General features: G+C 48.3%; 1 protein-coding gene across 6 annotated transcripts in view; it reads right to left on the bottom strand.

Moving 5' to 3' along the window:
- Positions 1–508: 508 nt before the first annotated feature.
- FAM219A (family with sequence similarity 219 member A) overlaps positions 509–16,005 on the bottom strand; it is a 56,433-nt gene continuing 40,936 nt past the window's right edge. For 2 of the 6 annotated variants that reach the window (XM_032308380.1, XM_032308378.1), the window contains exons 2-6: positions 7,817–7,916; positions 4,953–5,055; positions 4,649–4,729; positions 3,965–4,019; positions 509–3,413 (exon numbers count right to left, since the gene is read on the bottom strand). In XM_032308380.1, the coding sequence (XP_032164271.1) occupies positions 3,255–3,413; positions 3,965–4,019; positions 4,649–4,729; positions 4,953–5,055; positions 7,817–7,916 (498 nt within the window). In that variant the 3' untranslated portion in view covers positions 509–3,254. The remainder of the gene's footprint in view (positions 3,414–3,964; positions 4,020–4,648; positions 4,730–4,952; positions 5,056–7,816; positions 7,917–16,005) is intronic. The other 4 variants (XM_032308384.1, XM_032308381.1, XM_032308383.1 and 1 more) reach the window with 3 other exon arrangements.

The following is a 16,005-nucleotide window of genomic DNA, read 5'->3' as shown; positions in this document are numbered from 1 at the left end:
GCTCTGTGAGACATCAGTGACAACCCTCACTGCCAGAAAGCCTACACCTCCAGCCTGGCAGGTGTCCCTTAGCTGCTGTGACCCCCTCCTATAGAGGATCTCTCAGTTGCCCTCCCTCACAAACTTCCAGCTCCTACCCCACCCTGTTTCCCCCTCTAGGATGGGCACCACCCATTATGATATCACCTGGCTCAGCCCCATCCCTGGGGAGGTGAGAAGATCCAATTCCCTCCCTACCCCCAGCCTCTTCCTGCCTCAAGCCTCTCAAAAGATTCCAATTTCCAAGAGTGCAGAGGGTCCCTGGAGATCACCTAGGCCAAACTCCTTGCTTTGATGAAGAGAAATGGAGGTTCTGAGGCATCAAGTGACTTGTCCAGGGTTGTGGCAGGCCTGGCCTGGGAACCCATGAGTGGAAGCAGAGTGAAATATGTATCCAGAGAATCAGTTCTCTCCCCTTCCCAGCCCACCTGCCCCTTGCCCACGACCCAGGTAGGGAGTTGAGGCTGGCTTGTTTGATGCTTTTAATATCATTATTTGTGTTACACGATACACAACCAAGGATGATGGTCAATACTGCGATGGAAATGTTAAAAAAAATATTATACACGGCTCATGTCTTCCACACACCTTCCTGGAAATAAATTAGTGAGCACGGAGAAACCTGGCTGGTTGGCAGCCAGAGCTGAGGGTAGAGGGAGTGTTAAGGCAGTATCTACAAGGGGGAAGGATGACGGGGTTGGGGGGGGGCAAGCTAAGGCCTCAATTCCACCCCTCCAACATCCCAGACAGGAAAGGAGGGACCCACACACTCTCCTAGACCCAGAAGATGCTGGCTACCAGCTTCCTACTTCTCTCCACTTGTACACTGCCTCAGTTGGAAGCCCTTGCCTGCCAGGGAACTAGTGTGTCCTGTGGGTAGGGTGCCTCAGGGCCAGAGAGGTTGAGCAGTGGGCCAGTCATAGAGCAAGTCAGCAGCAAAGGCAGTAATCTAAATGAGCCCTCGTGGGGGCCCTGCCCGGAAGAGAGGAGGTACCCATGTTCTAGAAGGGTAAGTCAGGGAGCCCAGGGTAATGATAGTAGTGGTAGGAAGCTTGACTATGGGGCCCAGGTGATGGGATGGGGATGCTGACCAGGGTGGCAGAGAGAGATTCAGATGGGAGCCAGTATGGATCTTGTAGGCCCTGCAGGTGCCTTCTTTGTCCCTGCCTTCCTTTGGCATTTTCTACTCACCTAACCAGGGTCCCTGCACTCAAGGAAGTAGGAGAAGGTGGAGGAACTGAGGGTAGAAAGCTGCACCTCAAAACTTTGGAGCTGGCAGCCTGGGGGTGTGGTGCGTGGAGAGGGGTTACCCTTCTCAAGCTAGCAGCCTTATTCTCTCTTCTCACTACCCTCCCCTCCTTTCAGCTCCCCTCTCCCAGGAATGGCAGCCAGGGAGTGGGCTGTGCGGGTGTCCTCTGCACACTTGCAACACATAAGTGGTATATATGAGAGTGGATACACCAGCGTGTGTGGGCTTTCAGCATGGAGGAATGGGGAGTGTACACCCTGGTCCTGGGATATGGGGTTTGTGAGGCGTAAGACCTGAGCAGTCTTAGGCTCTCTGTGCTTTCGTGTTTCTTCACATGGGGCAGGTCTCTATTGCCTAGTTCAGGGGCAGGGGGCTTGGTCACCTCCTCCCTCTGATTTTCATCCTCAGCTTTTCTGTTCTCCCCCCTCCCCGCCCCAGCAGCAGCAGCAGCAGCAGCAGCATACGCACTCTGACTCCCAGATGCCACACAGAGCTACACACACAACATATACTCCCCTCCCCACATACATGTTCATGGAATACACATGTATTCCCATATAGATCCCAAACACACACAGGTCCCTTAGGAACTTCCCCTCTCCTTTCCACAGAGAAACAGAACTCAGGAAGCCCCACAGGTGTATTCAGACACACAAAGACCTGCCTACACACCTCCACAGAAATTCCTATGAAGAAATTCCTTCGTTTGAAAAGACCTTAAGAGTAATTTCAGACCCTGCTCATTTTATAGTTGAGGAAACTGAAGCCCAGAGAACACAAGTGCTTGTTGAGATCATGGAGAGAGTGCTAGCATGAGGGCCACAACTCAAGCTTCTGACTCCTAGGCCAGGGCTCGCAGCCCACTGCTGAGCAGCCTCATGTCACTAAGAGACCACACAGTCACTTTCCCGCTATGCACACGCACGTCCATGAAGAAATAGACACCTGGAGAGACAGGCCCAACACACAGACATAGACACATACCCTGAAAGCCTCACACACACATACACATACATTCCGCCAAGTTCTCCCTACCATACACATGCTACCACTGTTTTTTCCTAAGCTTGCCTCCTTGAAGATTCTTGTGGAGAAGTGGTATCTGGGATCTAGGGCTAGAGAGTGATGGGAATGTGGCTTTCAAGGCCAGCCCTACCTCCTGCTTCCATCCGAGGATGGAAACCAATGAACAGAAATGTGGGGGGTGGGAGGAGCTGGCAGAGAAATAGATGCATTGGTTGGGGGTGGGTGAGGACAGATCATATCACCCCAAACTGGTCTGTCTCCAAGGCCCACCTTACCCTTCTCCACAACCCAGAGAGCAAGGAAGGGGGTGAATGGGGCAAAGAAGAGGAAGAAGGCAGTGATTCTATGGGGGTGGGGGCAGTATCCCACTGGGCAGCTTTGCCAGGCTTCCCATCTGGAGAGGAGGGGTAAACAAATAGTTATATGGGCCGGCAGGGGGCGTGTGGAGGGGGCTCTGAGGTGCTGGGCCCTGCTCCCACTGCCCTGGGTCTTTCTCCCTCCCAGCCCCCTTTCCTTTTCAGGCTGGGGCTGGGGGGCTCATGGCTTTGCTGGGGTGAGGCTAAGCCCCTGGCTTTGTGATCCCTACCCCATCATTAGTGTTAGCCTCCCTGCTGTCTAGTCCTTCCTCTCCCCTCTGGACAGCAGCTTTGGGGAGAGGGGCAGGGTACTGGGCATGGTCCCCCAAGTAACTGAACAAACAGCCCCCGCCGCTCCTCAGCCCCCGGGGTGGAGAAAGACCCGGTTTTGGTTTCTCCGGCTCCATGAACACACAGAGGTACACGTCCTACCATAGGAGGAAGCAATGACTGTTACGAGGTTGGCGGCTGTAGGGGGCACAGGGGCCGGGGGCAGGCGGACGAGCTGGGGAGGGGTTGGCCCCTGCCCTGTCCGACCTGGCCCACGGGGGCCCTGCCCCAGGCGGCCGCAATGGCCCCACCCGCTACTGAATGTGGCAGGCAGTGGAGGACGTGGCCTGGCAGCACATGCAGGTGGGGTTCACAGACTTGGGGGGGATGAGGTCCAGGTCCTCGTCGTCAGGGATCTCGTCTAACCGGTAGCCGTCCTTCAGCAGCTGGATGTTCAAATCTTGGTTGATCTGCTGTAGACAAAGCGGAGGGAGGTCAGGCTCGGGGCAATCCGGAGGTACCACCCACAGCCAGGTGGCACCCCCACTCAGTCCGATCACGGGTTACTGAAAGGCCAATCTCTGCCTCTTCTTAGGCCCCAGCCTCAGTTCTGGCCTCACTTCCTTACAGGTGCATCCCTGAGGCCTCACCTCTCTACAAAGAGCATCCCATTCTAAGGGCAACTTCTGCCTCTGTTAGGCTGGTCCCTATTTCAGGCCTCGCCCCATAGAGTGTCGCCTGGATTTCACACTCCATTCTCTTTAGGAGCCTTGTTTTAACCATGGGCTCAAGCCTCACCCCTAAAACTGGGCTCCCTACACTTTAGGCCAGTGTCTGACAGCCTCTGGGTTCTCTCTGACACTGTTCCATCCCAGGCCCTACCCCATTATGTCCAGTCCCTACAGGGCTCCACCTAGCTTTGCCCATTGCTCCTCTCAGGGTGTGATGTGGTGCCCCACCCCTTTTCCTGGACGGATGTGGTCCTGCTCAGGTACATCTAGGGTCCTAAAGAGTGGGGCCTCACCTCCGCCGAGGAGTAGCCAGAGGAGGAATATCTGGACATATCAAAGTCGTCATCGCTGATGGTGGAAGAAAAGACAGAGAAGTGATTCCCTGATATTAAATGGAAAACTCCCTGTACCCCATCCCATCAGTCCATACCTCCCCTCCCCCACACTTCCAAGTAAACAGCAGATCTAAATAAAAGATTGTGCCTGCTGTACAAATGCCCAGCTCCCCTAGCCCTGCCCTTCTAAATGAAACTGCCCCCTGTAACCTTCTAAACGCCTGTTACATGCCTCACCCCGATTCCGCTCACCTCTTTTCTAGGCTCAAATCCCCCTGACTTGTTGGGTTTCCCCAAAGTTCAAGTGTAGCCAGGTGCATTGCCAGCAGCAGGGCTCCTCCCTTAGAAGGAGCAGGATGTTGGACATTAAATCAGGGCCCAGTCAAGGGGCAGCAATTGCATCAGTCGTCTCAGGACAGCATCAGACTGTGCCAGTCCCCTTTTCCTCTCTCTGCTCCTTTCCTACTGCCAGATAAAAAAAATTCCATTCCCGGGGGATTCATCCTTGGAGAGCTCCTGGCTGTCTGAGGAACACCCATATCCCAGTTCTGACAATATAGCAAGTGTGGCTCATATAGCCCACTTATACGTTCATAAAGGTTCCTGTGGCTTGCCCGGCTGCCCCAGCATCCCTGTACACACCTGTCCGTGTCAAGGGCTACCAGTGGCTTCTCATCTGGGCTCTGGTCAAGCGAGGAGTAGCCTTTATTGGGGACGACAAGCCTGGGTAGAAAATTTAGGGGATTGGATTGGCAACTGGAGCACATAGCCTGGTGAGGACCTGGATCGGGCCTGACCCACCACTTCCCCCTGCCCCTTGGATCCTGTTGAGACTCTCCTCTCACAAAGGAGCTGGGCCTGAGGAGGGAGGGAAGAAGGAGAGGCATAGGACCAGTGGAAATAGATGTTGACTGACAGGGTCTGGGTGGGGTAGGGGAACCTCTACCTTGTCCGGGCCATGACATTGTTCTTCTTGGGTTGCTGGTTGACGGGGCTACCCATGCTGCCATTCTTCAGGGAGCCCTTCCGGGCCAGCTCCCGCTGCTTCTCTGCAGGAGAACATGGGAAGGAAGCTGTGTCCTGCTTCCAGGGCCACCCTACCTTACTGCTCAGGACTGACTGGGCTGGGCCTCCGCTGTGAAACCCCTTGCTTCTCTAGGAACCGAGGCAGGGATTCCAGGATAACCCTGGTTCTTGGTGGAGACAGTACTTGGTCCTGTACAACCTGAGGCAGATAGTAAGAGGCAATAGGAAGAGGATGACCCCTGTCTTCCAGAAGCTGTACTCCTATGGGGGGCAGTTAGTGTATACTCGATTCCAGAGAAAGGCTGGGGAAGGAGTGAGGAAGCAGAAGGATGGAGAAGTCAGGGTTCCTTGGATGTGATACTGTGAGCCAGAGAGAGGAGGGGATTCTAGGAAGGAGGGACAGCATATACAAAAACACATATATAAGTAAGCAAAATAAGTATGGATCCAGATGGGATGGAGGGGTGAAGCTGGAGGGAGGTCAAATATTAGACAAATAGGATATGTTTATTCAGTCATTCATTTATTTACCATTCACCATTATGTCTTAGGTCCTGTGTTAAGGGTTTGGGGGCTCCCTCTGGTTATAGACTCAGAGCTTGAAGGCCTTGAATGCCAGACAAAGGAACTTGGGATTAAGCAGAAGCCATAGGAGTTACTGAAGTTGTGGTGTGGGAGGAGAAGAATGGGGCTGGCAGGGTAAAGAGCAAGAGGCTGGGGAGCTGCTACTCTTGTGCTAGCCTTTGAGTTCTCCAAGGCTTTAGAGTCTACCAGATCTGTGGGGCTGGCTACCAGGTGACCCACTGTCTGGTAGTAGCTGTCAAGTAGCTGCCTGGGCTCTAGAGGGGGCCTGCCTCCCCTTTCCTACTCATCTTAAGCCCAGGTGTGGGAAAAGGGACTGCTGGGTAGAGATGGATGCTAGGGGAAAGCTTTCATAAAATAACCACTAGCTCCAGAAAGGCATGATGGAATGGGACTTTCCAGCTACTGTGACTCTGAAATTTCCCCTGACCTCCATGTCTCTTAGTTTCTCATCTCTCAGTCTCTGACCCTCGGTCTTTGCCACTGCTCCTCCTCTGACTCCAGTATTTTCCAGCTTCTTTCCAGGGGGCAGCAGCTGCCATTACCATTCTAAGACTCTAGGGGGTGCAATTTGCCTGAAAGTTCCCAGTGGTGATTTTCCTTGGTGCAACTGGGACAAGGTTCTGAGATTTCATGAGGAGCTTTGGTGGTAATGTAACGAGGAGGAAAGAAAGTGTTATTTCAAAAGCATGTTGGAATTGTTTGAAATAGTGAAAAAATTGCAAACAATAAACTGGCAAAACCAAACTATGGACTACTATGCAACCATTTAAAAGTGTGAAGTCATTCTTTATAAATTGACATTGCCAGGGGCTCCAAGGCATTAAATGGAAAACAAAAACAAAAACAAAGTTTCAGAAAATGTGTACAGTATGATACTCCTGATGTTAAAATATAAAATAAAACAAGAAAAACTAAGAAAAGCTTAAAATGGTTATCCCTGGGGAGGAGAATATGTAGAGGGAGGAATAGAAAGTTACACTTGCTAAAATACTTGTATTGTTAAACAATAACAAATAAAACTGGCTGTGGTTTGAGTCTGGTGTCTTGGGAAGATGAACAAATCCACTGAGAGAACTGCTCTCTTGTTTAGAAAAACAGCCTGAGGAGATCCCTGGATGTGGTCTGGAATGAGAGAAGCAAGATAAACACAAAACAAAACAAAACAAAACAAAACAAAAACACCCCCCCTCCACATACACCACAAGAAAAGAAAAAAAACAAAACAGAAAAACTGAATAAAAGAATAGGATTCTGTGAAGAGGAGCTCCAGCAGCTACAGAAGGAAAAGGTTTTACAACAGATGGAAAAAGGATCCAAAGAGGAGGGGTCTAGTATTTAGTGGGCAGTCAGAGTCTGAGAAGAAAATGGCCAAGAGAGTCACAGGGATGGCAGAGGAGTTTTGAAGGACAGTCATGAGTTATATTTAATTGTAACTGTTTCCTGGATGCACTGTGCTGTAATTCTTCATGAAACCAAAATTTAGTAAGTCTGGTATATGCGGCGGCCTTTGGTGAGTGAAATCTTGACCCTGAAGGGAGAAGGGCAATGTCTGGCAGAGGGTGAAGTGAGAAAAGCAGCTGTGGGAGCTATGGGCAGCGGCTGGGAGCCAAGTGGCTTTAAAGAAGCACGCAGCTTCCGACTGACTTTGGAATGGGCGTGAAAAAACCCCCCAAAGTAAAGGTGTCCCTGGAAAGGGGGTGGGGAGATATTTGGGCTTACTAAAAAACCAAGGGAAAGCTCCTCAAAACAAAAGCCAACCGGGCCCTGATATCTCTAGATGGGTGAGGAAGGAATAGGGAGAGGATCTCAGCTTCTAGGTTTGGGGATCCTTTCTGCCCCTCAAACAGAATGACTGACACCTACCTCTAAGGCAGTTTCCTTCAAGCCTGGCCCAGTGTTTGATGGGACTTCCAACCCTCTCTCTGGGGTTCCATGGTTTTATCCCTGAAGATATCCCCTGGAACACCTGGACTCTTCTTGGCCTCAGAAAGGCTTCCTAGAGCTTTGGGTCCTGCAGAGAACTATAACTTCCCTCTTTGCCTTGCAGGAGATAGGGTGTCTGGCAGTGCCAATGACTTGGTGGCTTGCATCTTGCAATCATCTACTCTGGGTTGGTTTATTTGTGCCACCTCACTGCAGACCCAGCCCAGAGCACCTTGTCCACTCCCCACATCTCCCTCACCCCCCAGACACACTCACCCAGCTTCACTTGGAGCGGGGATGGTTTGTAATTCATGGCTACTGACTCACCCTCCCGGGCGTCACAGTCCCCGTCTGAGATGGAGGCGGCGGCTGGGTCCTGTGAGGAGAAAGCAGAGACAGAAGGTTATTAGGTAGTGAATATATGGGGTGCTCTCAGTCCTGAAGCTGATCTTCCCACCAGTCATCTGGGGACACTCCCCCCACAGCAGTATACAGGCCACTCAAAGACAGAAGGGCAGACCCATACATGCTGGAAGAAGACCCTGAACTGGGTAAAAGAGCTGCGGATCTCAGCCCCACTTGCACCCACCTGGGTGTCTGTCTTCAAAGACCTGTGTGAGCCAGTCTCCCCCCAGAAAGCCTACTGTGTGATTCCTTAAATACATAGGATCTCCTTGTCCAACCTCCCAAGTTGCCCTGTTCCTCAGGGGCCTTCCTATATATACTTGTTTGGAAAGGCCATTCTAGTTTCCTGTGAGTTTAAGTCTGGATTAAGGTCAGAGTAGATGCTCCCTAAGACAGGGTTCTCCTTCTGCTTCCCCTAGCACTGGACGGGCCCTTTCACTGGATCCAGAGAACTAACTGGCCAAGCCAGACCAGACTTCAAGACTATAGCCAATGGACAAAAGAGTTCTCATGAGAATTTCTTCATTTCACAGATGAATCCTAAAGAGTGTCACCTGAAAGGTTGGCTGGGTATGGTAAGTGAGAACATGAATAATGGCAAATCACCTGGGGAACAGTTAGTCCTGTGCTACTCAGTAATCAGGCACCACTGTTTCCTCCAAAATACTCCAAGCCTCTGCTACAAGGCCCAGGGCACTGGTCCACCTTACTGTAGTCAGTTGGAAGGGGCTGCAGTCATGCACATTGTCCCTGAGAAACTGATGACCAAGCACTGACACAGGCATGGCCACTCTAGGCATCTGCCTAGGATTAAAGAATGGTAAATCCAAGCTCTGAGAACTGCAGAGTAGACTCAAGGCTGTGTCTGTTCTGCCTCTGGAGGTGCATACAGCAGACAGACTCATAGAATGCTTCAGAATTGGCCCCACAGTGTCAGGTCAGGGATCTGAGTGACCCAGCAAGGGAAGGGGATAAAACCATTATGGTGGCTTCTGTTCCCTTTAGAATGAGGCTGTGGGGATGAAAACATGCTTGCCATTAAGGGGAAAGGAAAAAGTCTAGAATATTTGGAGGGAAATCCTGGCCTTGCCTGTGTTCCTTCAGGCCATCCAGAGTACAAGACCCTGGGTGGGCTCTGTTGCCACAGTGGTTTGTGGGTTTCTGAGGGTAAAACCTGGGCCCTTGTCCTCTGCTCTGAACCACACCCCTTGGCTGGGACTGTAGGGGGCATGTCTCAGAACAAGTGGGGTGCTGCAGTGCCCCAGTGCATCTTGGGCAGCTTCCCATGCTGCAATCCTCTCCAATCCTTTATTCTCTGCCTCCTTGTCTCAGTTCCTCCCGAGAGACTCCTAACGGATAGCATTTGTCCCATGCAGACCTGGGCCCTTACATGACTCTCTGTGGCCAAAACAGCCTTGAGGTGCTACCTGTGGGGCACATTAAGACCTGACAGCTGGGGTCTGGCTTTCCCCTTCCGCCACAGGTAGGACTCACTCCCAAAGCAGCTTGAGGGATGACTTCTCGGAGGGTAAAGCCCATAAACATGCCTGTGGGATCCTACCAGGGAAGCACTGGCACCTTTCCAATTTCCTTAGTCACATTACTTTTTCTGTAGCATTTCTCAGATGTCACACATACCATATCCATTTGGATATGGTTTCCTCTTCTGGCTTTGAGGACGCGGTGATCCTTGGCTCATGTTACCTCTTTAACCATCATTTTTTACTCCTCCCACGGCCCTTTGTGTCTTCAGCAGGTTCTGGCCCTCAGCCCATCTCTCCCCTTGGGGAGCCCTGATGTCTCCTACAGTTTAGAGTAACATTTTTACCGTGGTGACGTCTAAATCTATGGCCTTCCCAATCATGCATCTTCTCTAGAACCCTCCACCCCATCCATCCATGTAAGCCTCACTGTCCTTTCCCTGGGGGCGATTGTAAACACACAAGCTCCTCAGGCATTTGGGGCTAACCCTTCCCTCCTCGGCACAGATGAGTTCATCAGAGTTGCTTCTCAGTCTGGAGGTACTGGGTGGAAATGGTAACATGAGCCAGAAACTATGCAGGAAGAATACGGTCTGAGTGGGGGCTGGGAAGCTGTTGAGCAATTCTGGTCACAAGGACCCACATTTGGTCCTCAATGCCACTGGGCAGGTCTTGGTGGCTTTTGGTCCCTGAGAGAAACTGCCAGTTCCTCTGGGTCATAAGCCAGTGTGCAGAGCCCCAGGTTTGAGAAGTCCCATGCAAAGCCCACAATTTAGCATCTCCCCTGTCACTGTCCATGATAGAAGACCATCTTAATGGCAACAACAAAGATCTCTGGCACTGTGCCTAAAAATTCAAGTCTTTACTGTGGGCTTCCTGTATGTCTTCCCTGAGAGACACAGCCAATGCACCATGACCATCGCATGGAAATGTAATCAGGTTAAATGTGAAATATTCATGAATGTTAAGTATCAGAGAGAATCCAAGCACAGGGAAACGTCTGGCTCCAAGAAATCAGGGAGAATTTAAAATGTCCCCCAAGGACATCTGACAGGAGTTAGCTAGATCCGGGAACTAGAGTGGGGATTAGCAAGATTAAACACTCAGTAGAGACAGACATTGAAATGCATCTCTAACAGCAACCCATGTTTCTGCAACCCTTCAAACAAATTCTCCACAGACTGCAGAAATGATTAATAACCCAGTTGCAGTGTTTCTGGGACAGGATATATAGGCTAATGGCCAGTCAAAGCCAATATAATTAGACGAAGGCAAAAGTGCCAGAAGAATCCTTGGAGTTGGTCTGGTCCAGTGATTTTCATTAAACTGTGTTCCCTGAACCCTGTGCCTTGGAAGGGGCTGAGTGCAAGAGGGAAGCAATAGTAGTGAGACTGGAGATCCTCTTTTTTTTTTTTTTTTAAGATTTTATTTATTTATTTGACACAGAGAGAGAGATCACAAGTAGGCAGAGAGTCAGACAGAGAGAGAGAGAGAGAGAGAAGCAGGCTCCCTGCTGAGCAAAGAGCCCGATGCAGGGCTCGATCCCAGGACACTGAGATCATGACCTGAGCCGAAGGCAGCGGCTTAATCCACTGAGCCACCCAGGCGCCCCTGGAGATCCTCTTTTATTTCACTTATACACCAACCTTTCTACAAAATTTTGGTTGGAGAAAGGATTTTGTTGCAACTACGACAATAACAACAAAACAAAAATCCATTGATTTGAGGTGCCTGGCTGGGTTAGTCAGTAGAGTGAGTGATTCTTGGTCTTGGGGTTATGAGTTTGAGCCCCACGCTGGGTGTAAACATTACTTAAAAATAAAATCTTTTTTTTTTTTAAGGTTTTATTTATTTATTTGTCAGAGAGAGTGAGCACAGGCAGACAGAGAGGCAGGCAAAGGCAGAGGGAGAAGCAGGCTCCCTGCTGAGCAAACAACCCGATGTGGGACTCGATCCCAGGACGCCGGGATCATGACCTGAGCCAAAGGCAGCTGCTTAACCAACTGAGCCACCCAGATGTCCCCAAAATAAAATCTTTAAAAAAAAAATCCATTGATGGGGCGCCTGGGTGGCTCAGTGGGTTAAGCCGCTGCCTTCGGCTCAGGTCATGATCTCAGGGTCCTGGGATAGAGCCCCGCATCGGGCTCTCTGCTCAGCGGGGAGCCTGCTTCCCTCTCTCTCTGCCTGCCTCTCCGACTACTTGTGATTTCTCTCTGTCAAATAAATAAATAAAATCTTTTAAAAAAAATCCATTGATTTAATCCAATCTGATCCTTTAAAAATGTTTTATTATGAAATTATTAAAATTACACAAAAGCAAGAGAAAATAATGTAGTGAGATCCTGGGTACTTATCATCAGCTTCAACAAATTCAATTCATTAACCCATTTTTTTTAAATTTATTTTTTTAATTTTTTAAAAAGATTTTATTTATTTGATAGAGATCACAAGTAGGCAGAGAGGCAGGCAGAGAGAGAGGAGGAAGCAGGCTCCCCGCTGAGCAGAGAGCCCGATGCGGGGCTCGATCCCAGGATCCTGGGATCATGACCTGGGATCATGATCAGGACCCTGAGCTGAAGGCAGAGGCTTTAATCCACTGAGCCACCCAGGCACCCCAACCCATTTTTTAAAAAGTAAATCTTGTCCCCTCCATTTACTAGCTGTGTAATCTGAGTTTCTGTTTCCTTATCTGTAAAATGGGATGCATTTTAATACCTACGTGAAAGGTTCTTGTGAGGCTAATATAAGTCAATAGCTATGAGTACTTTATAGTACATATTAAGCAATATATCTGTGCTAGTTATAAAGGTATTAATATAGGTTCCTTAAGGCCCACACAATCATGGACATTATGTCCTGGGAGTGACTTGCCCACAGCTGCAGCCCTGGTATCACACAGGTTGGGGCCTGTATCATGTAGGGATGTATCTGTGGAAAAGGTACTCCCTCCACAGGGTGAGGAGGAGACTGACCAAGGGGCATTCTGCCTCCCTTCTCTCTTTACTCCTATACACAGTATTTCCTTCATTTATTTATCAGTGACAAGCCTGGGGGTCATAAAGATAAACAGAAAAAAAGTCCCGTCCTTAAGGAGTTCCCAGTAATTAACAATGGTGTCAAAAAACCAGATGAGTCCCAGAAGATAAATACAGTACTTAGAAATAAGGAAGTCATAAGTGGCCTCAGAAAATACAGTATTAGTTGAAGAGTAGGAACAGAATAAAGATTACAGAAGATTTAGGAGGGAAGACAAAAACAGAAAGTAGAAACAGTTAATGTAGATATTCTTTCAAGGAGCCAGACTGAGAAGAAATTCTAACTGTAAGGAACTTTGGAGTCGAAAAATTTCTTTGGTCCTACAGAACGCTTGGACAATGTCCTAGACTGAGGCAAAAGAAGCCAGGTAGAAAAAGGAGATGTTTGATAGGGCATGGTCCTGGAGGATTCAAGAGGAGATGGAAACAGAGCCTTGGGCCAGAGAAGTAAGGTTCCCTACTGAAATGGAAGGGGGGTAAAGATGAGTGGGGGATGCAGAGAACATGGAGGCAGAAAGATAGGTGGAAAGTTAAAGGAGTTTATTCCTAAATACCTTGTAAGGCAAAGGAAGAAGTTGAGTACTAAGAGTGTGGGGGGAAAAAGGGGTACTTGGTGACTGGCCAGAAGAGTAAGGAGATTAGACTGGATGGGCTTCTAAACTACAAATCCTTATCTTTTACCTAGGTGCCCTTGATGTTGTGACCAGGATGAAAAAAAAACCAAAAACAAAACCCCCCCGCTCTCCGTGGTGCTGAATAATTTTGCCTTGCCTTGTGGACTGAACATGAATGATCCAGAGACATGATTCAGTTTTAGCTTTCCCACAAGAAAGGTAACCTCTGTCCTTACCTCCAAGCACTAATTCTCAGAAAAACAGAAATTTAAATGGATTCAGAATGAAGTATGAAGAGGCAAAGTGTTTGTACCAACATTATCTAAGCTTTCTTCACCAAACACCGAATTTTCCTCTAGGTTTATGAGGGAGTTGGCAGAGGCAGTTCTGAATTGCAAAAGGCTACCTCTGGAACAGTCCTGTCTGTACCCTGTTCAGTTCCCTTGGGTGGAAGCAGGAAGCAGGGCAAACTTAGAGCAGGAACAGAGCCAGGAATAAAGATAACACTGATACAGAAACAGGAGAGCAGGGAAGACCTGGAGCTCAGGCCACTCTCTGACACGTGGGTACAGCAAGATAAGGCATCAAAGACCAACTCTTGTTTCTGTCACAATTTGTCCAGAGGTCAGCTCAGAAACTACCTCGGGTCTCCTATTTTCAAGGTTATGCCACTACCCAAAATGTCTCTTGCCAGTGGGTAGAAATAAAGAGGTTTAGATACCATATTTTAGAGAGAGATACAGAAAATACAACTCAATGTCTTTATTTCCAATGTCCATGGCTGGACAGAAACCTAATCTCCCATCTAAGAATATTCAGTAGCAACGTAGGCATTGGCTAGACCTCTCTATTTCCCTGCCGATGGCTGTTTATTCAGCCTAAAAGGCATTCCCATCTGTTTCTGACTCCATACCTCAACATGAGAATCATGTAACCAATAAAAGCTCTTGTGGTATGACCTTAAGTCCTGAGTCCTATTTCCTAAGTATGAGTTTTGGGCAGCTCCCACCTTAACTCCCCATCTCCCTTTCTCCAGGAGCTGCCTGCATTACCAGGCAATTGCCTAGGACTTCTATCTTTTGGGGACCTAATAAGACCTTTATGGGGCCCGCTTATGAAGAAGGACAAATACCTTTCACAAGTGTAAGGTCTTTGGGGGAAGATCAAGGAAACATAAGAGAGACCATCTTTCCAAATGCTGCTAGTGGCTTTTACAAAGAGGGGAAGAGGACTGAAAAAAAAATCTATGAAGCCTAAATTTTCCAAGAGGGGCAGAAGATCCTGCCTAGTTCAGAGAGGCCTCTCTTATTAGTCTAAATCTCCTTAATTTCCTAGGTTTTTCACCAAAGAAGGCTCAATTCAAATAAAGCCAATACACTGAGTGTCCACTCTCTTTCCATCTCTGGAGTAGCTACTGGTGGTTGCATGCAAAGCAAGAAAGTATTCTTTCTTTATACACACCACAATTCTGCAGAGGCATTTGGGGGCAAAGTAAATTAACCACAAAGAAGGAGAAAAGATTTTTATGCTATAGCTAGAGAGTGAGAACTCAAATTGGTCCTGTGATTAACTGAAAATTTTCTGTCTCCTTAAACAGCTTGATGGAATTCATTCCCAAAACAAGCACCACCAGGCTTTAGTATCTTTGTAGTGGCTGTTGTTGGGAGAACAAAAATGCAGAAGTGTTCTGCTGACCCCAGGCCTAAAAACAACAATAGCCATGACAAGTTTAATAGATTTTTCTTAAAAAAAAAAAAAGAATTTATTTATTTATTTGAGCAAGAAGAGAGGGAGAGCACATGCAAGAAAGCACGAGCTGGGGGAAGGGGTCAGGGAGAGGGAGAAGCAGGCTCCCTGTTGAGCAGGGAGCCCAATATAGGTCTTGACCCCAGGACCCTGAGATCATGACCTGAGCTGAAGGCAGATGCCTAACAGACTGAGCCACCCAGGTGCCCTTGGATTTTTCTATTATAAAGTAATACATGCTAAAATTTTAAAAAATTCATCTTTAGTTTCACTACCTCAGGACAAGCTCTGTTAATGTTCTAGTGTATTTAAGTCTTGTGTGTATAGCATAGTAGTAGCACTTGGATTTCCCTCTCTAGGAGCTGGTGTCTCTCTTCATGATTACAGGGTGGGCTCCATGTACCATGTTGGTTCAGTGTGGTCCCATTTTGCTTCAATCAGATGGAGCCAAACAGAGTTTCCCCCAGAATATGAAGGAGGACTAAGAGGAGATGTAAAGCTCAAGACTGTAGGTTAGGTACCAGAGAAAGCCACTGGGCAGGGAGACAAGAATAAAGCTGATGTTCAGAAAGAAGCAGACACAAGAGATAACAGAAAGTCCTTCCTAGACTCTGGTTCCAGAACTTGCTCTACCCTTCTAAGGCTTGAAGGGAACACCTGTCCTTGAATACTATGAGAAATCCTAGTGTCCTTATAGCTAGTTTCCTTTTTAACTTACAATAGCTTGAGTTGAAATTTGTTACTATAACCAGAGTGCCAACTAATACACATACCAGAACAACATTAAAAGAAAAACAAATTGGGGTACCTGGATGGCTCAGTTGGTCAGGCATCCGCCTTCAACTCGGGTCATGATCTCAGGGTCCTGAGACTGATCTCTGTGTGTGGCTCCCTGCTGAGCAGGGAGTCTGCTTCTCCCTCTCCCTCTGCTCCTCCCCCAACTCCTCCTCTCTCACTTACTCTCTCAAATAAATAAATAAAAATAAACAAAAACAAACTGTATCTTATATTATTAATTTTTATTTTTATTTTTTGAGAGAGACAGAGAGAGAATATAAGTGGAGGGGCAGAGGGAGAGGAAGAGAGAGAATCTTTTTTTTTTTTTTTAATAATTTTTTATTTTATTTTATTTATTTAACAGAGAGAAACTAGGCAGAGAGGCAGACAGAGAGAGAGGAGGAAGC

This window comes from Mustela erminea, chromosome 12 (genome assembly GCF_009829155.1).
Source record: "Mustela erminea isolate mMusErm1 chromosome 12, mMusErm1.Pri, whole genome shotgun sequence".
In the NCBI taxonomy this organism is placed as follows: domain Eukaryota; kingdom Metazoa; phylum Chordata; class Mammalia; order Carnivora; family Mustelidae; genus Mustela; species Mustela erminea.
This window is presented reverse-complemented; position numbering and strand designations above follow the sequence as displayed.